Source organism: Oxyura jamaicensis (genome assembly GCF_011077185.1).
Source record: "Oxyura jamaicensis isolate SHBP4307 breed ruddy duck chromosome 3 unlocalized genomic scaffold, BPBGC_Ojam_1.0 oxy3_random_OJ61949, whole genome shotgun sequence".
NCBI lineage: Eukaryota > Metazoa > Chordata > Aves > Anseriformes > Anatidae > Oxyura > Oxyura jamaicensis.
Genome location: NW_023303640.1, coordinates 1 through 3852, shown reverse-complemented (window position 1 = coordinate 3852; position 3852 = coordinate 1). Strand labels below are relative to the sequence as shown.

The window sequence follows — 3852 nt, the reverse complement described above, 5'->3', positions numbered from 1 at the left end:
CTGGGGGCAGGCAGCAGAAGCCCGAGCCCGGCCGCGGGCAGCCGCCGCGCTGTGCCCAGCCACGCAGCATCCCTGTGGCAGCACGGCTGGCTGCAGGTGGTGCTGGGGGCCGGCCGCCAGCACAACCCCAGGGTTCCCCGGAGCCCAAACCTGATGATTTGCAGAATAAAAAGAATCACAAGTGGGGAGGAGCCGGGCTGGGGGACTGCTGCAAGCCATGGCAGGGCTGAGACCCGCGGCATGACCGGGCGCTGGAGCTGGCAGCGACCACAGCCGGGCGAGGCGGCCAGCTGCCGTCTGCCTGGCCACGAGGCTGATTCGGTGCCCGGGAGCTGCTGCCCCGCGCCAGCCCGTCCCCAGCCGGGGGGGATCTGAGCCCAGAGCCCTCCCCGTGCTGGCAGCAGACCCACCGGGGCCGGTGGGTGAGCGGGAGCCCCGTGCCGGGCGGTACCTTGGTGCCGTGGTAGAAGTCATCCACGCAGGTGGCGTTCATGAAGGTCTGGTGGAAGTGGGTGCTGGTGTCGATGCCACCCGGGATGACGAGCTTGCCGGTGGCGTCGATGACCTTGGCCCCGCCGGGGATCATCAGCTCGCGGCCGACTTGCTGGATGATGCCGTTCTCGATGTAGACGTCCGCCTCCAGCGTGCAGTCGTCGTTCACCACCTTCCCCCCCTTGATGAGGATCCGCATGGTGGCCGCGTTGGCGAGCATGGCTCTGCGAGCAGGGCAGGGGGGTCAGCCCCGCGCCGCCCCCCATGCCCGGGGGGGGCTCAGCCCCACTGCCTGCCCCCGGGGGTCCCGGGCCGGCTCTGCGCTGTGCCCCCCCGGCGACGTGCCGGTGGGCGGGCAGGGCTCTGGGCAGCCCCGCGGCTGCGTGCCCGCCGTGCCGGGCCATGTCAACACCGGATTATCCCCGGGAAATCCACGGGGTGGGGGGGGCGCCGGGCACTGAGTCAGGGCCTGCCTGCCCCACCAGCCCCCCTGCTCTGGGGACCTGCACCCCAGCACCACCCAGCCCATGGTCCCGTAACCCCAGGGGGGCCCCCAGCCACCCCCCTGGGCACGGGGCTCTCAGCCCCTGCCACAGACCTCTGTCAGGGGTGGGGGTGCCCAGCCTGCTCCAGCCCCCCTGGGTGCCGTGCAGCCTGAAGCCCCCCAGCGGGGAGCATCCCCAGACACAATCCATAACTCGCGTGGTAGACGAAGGTCAAACGCCATCGACCCACCTGCGTGAGGCCAGCGCACACCGGCTGCAGCGAGAACCAGCCAAGGGGGTGGGGGGGGGCATGGGCCAGGACCCCCCTGGGACCTGCGGCCCCCTCTGGGACCTGCGGACCCCCAGCTGCCAGCAGGACTCCTGCACCCGGGGGCTGGGGCAGCCCCACACCGACACCCAGTCTGTGCTCACCCCGTCACCCAGAGCCCCGCACGCATTGGGGAGAGGGGCTTTGGCTCTCCCCGGGGACCCCCACCCCAGGGACCCCCACCCCAGGGTCACGGTTCCCGTGTGTGGGGCCATGCCCAGTGCGGTGCTGCCCCCCCTCTGCCAAAGAAAGGCCGGGGCAGCCCCTGAGGCAGGTGGCCCTTCCACCACCCCAGCGGGGGCTGGCACAAGGGGGGGCAGCCCCCAGCCCTGCATTGCTGCCACGCTCCTGCGTTGCTCAAATTGTGCATTTTGCAGCTTTTCCTCCTTTCTCCCCTGTCCAGCCCCAAGACGAGGGCTCCTTGCCAGACCCCGGGCACCCCCCGGCTCCCCAGACGGGCACAGCCACACACGGTCCCCACGGTGCTGCCGGGGAGGAGGGGACGCCCCGCAGAGGGTGCTGCTGGTGAGGGCTCTGGGGGGGGGGGCAAATCCAGCACAGGCTGCCCCGAGCACATGCCAGCGACTCCCAGCTGCCCAGCAGAGGCTGGATCGGCAGCAAATGGCTTCCAGGGCGCTGGCCCTGGCGGGGAGCCGCGGTGGCTGGGGGGCCGAGCCGGCAGCTGAGCATTCCCAGTGCCTCCGCGGGAGCAGCTGCCCAGGGAGGGGCTGGGGAGGGGACACGGGGCTGGGGGGCACCGGGCACCCTCCTGCTCCTGCCCCCGTACCCCATGCCGCCGCTCGGTGCTGCCAGGAATGCCTCTGCCCGTGCAGCTGCTCCGGCCCGGCACGCGCCGGCTGCTGGCACCCACCAACTGCAGCCCCCGGGGCCCCTCCCCAGCCAAGGCACCGAAGGGAGCAGTGCAATGGGAAGCGCGTCCCCAGGGGGCTGGGCCAGGCTGGCAGCAGCCGTGAGACCCGGGGGTGTCCCCGTGGAGCGTGGCAGACCCCCACAGAGCACCGAGCGAGAGCTGTGCTCATAGGACGGGGCCCAAGCCCCGGCTGCGCTGTCCGACCCCTGGGGCTGGGCTGCTCCCAGCGCCGGACGGAGGCAGGGGGCCGGGGACGCTGAGCACGGCCGTCTGCGTCCCGCTCCTGAAGCCGTGGCCCCGGAGCACCCCCCTCAAAGGGACAGGGCTCAAAGGGGCGGCTGGGCGGGATGGGGACGAGGGGTGCAGGAGAGCAGCCTCACCGGAGACCACCCCTGGGGAGAGGTTTTGGGCAGAGACCTGTGGCGGGATGAGCGGCCACGGGAGAAGCGGTGCCCACAGCCCGAGGAGCCCCTGGTGGCCTGGTTGGGGGGGAGGGACGTGCTGGGCGGACTGGGGCCGGGCAGGGCGGTGCTGGGCAGCCCACCAGGCAGGGTGGGAACTGCTGCATTGCACCCCGGAGATGAAAGAGGTGGTGGTGACGGACGGATCTGGAGCAGGCAGGCAGCGAGGAGAGGCAGCCGGCTGTGAGCCATGGCACCTCCCTGCAGCATCCTCACTGTGGGGCCGGGCTGAGCCCCCAGGCGTGTGGGGCGCGGGAAGGGCAGCAGCACGGACCCGAGCCCCAGGGCTGGTGTCCGCCCCGCTCCCACATCATTTTAGGGTGACCACGCTCCTGCTGGGTCCCTGCACGGCTGTGTCCAGTCCGTGGCCAGCACGCCACCTGCCCGAGTGGTTGGGAAGGGCCCGAGGCCAGAGCTGCAGCAGGGATGGGGCCGCTGGCTGCGAGTGTGGCACGGCCTCGGCCACGTGCACCGCTGCGCGCAGCGCCCCGAGCCCATGGCACGCCCCGGGCACCGTGCGTGGTGCTGCGCAGACCGGGACGGGACCCGAGCAGCGCGGGCTCTGGCACGGCTTCGCCCTTCAGGGCTGCATTCCCTCAGCTGCCAGCTGTGCCTGCAGTCGGGTGGGTGGGTGGGTGCTCGGGTGGGCTAACCCCCACCCCGGGTCCACAGACCGGGGGGGAGATGGCGGCTGCAGCCCCGGGTGTGCCGGGAGCGGGGGGCAGGCGGGAGGACGAGCTGGGGGAATGGGGCATCAATGGGGCTGCGGGCGAGGGGGGCTGCGGGCGAGGGGGTTGCAGGCGAGGGGGCTGCGGGCGAGGGGGCTGCAGCTCAGGCACGGCCCCCGTGCGACCTCCAGCCTGCCTCTCGCCCCTCGGGGCTCGGCCGCCGCAGCCCCTGCGGGGCACCGGGACGCGGCACCGGGCATCGCCGCCCAGCCCCGTGCCCGCCCCGGCCCTCCATCACCCCCGGCCCCTCCATCACCCCCGGCCCCGTCCGCGGGCATCCCCCGGGGCTCGGTCCCCGGGCGGCGCGGTGCGGCCGTGCCGTGCCGAAGCGCAGCGTCAGCACCGGGCCGCGGCCGCTGCCGGCGCACAAAGCCCGGGGCCGCGGCCCGGGGCCGGACAAAGGCGGGCGGCGGGGCCCGGGGCTCGGCGGCGCACCCACCCCGAGCCCCGGGGGATGCCCGCGGACGGGGCCGGGGGTGATGGAGGG

General features: G+C 73.7%; 1 protein-coding gene across 1 annotated transcript; it reads right to left on the bottom strand.

The window, feature by feature from the left end:
* Positions 1-384: 384 nt before the first annotated feature.
* Positions 385-754, bottom strand: LOC118157089 (dihydropyrimidinase-related protein 5-like; the record flags this gene model as incomplete). Its single annotated transcript, XM_035311329.1, has 1 exon — positions 385-754. A coding segment is annotated over exon 1 (328 nt), but the record flags the coding sequence as incomplete, so codon positions are not given.
* Between the last annotated feature and the right edge of the window lie 3098 nt (positions 755-3852).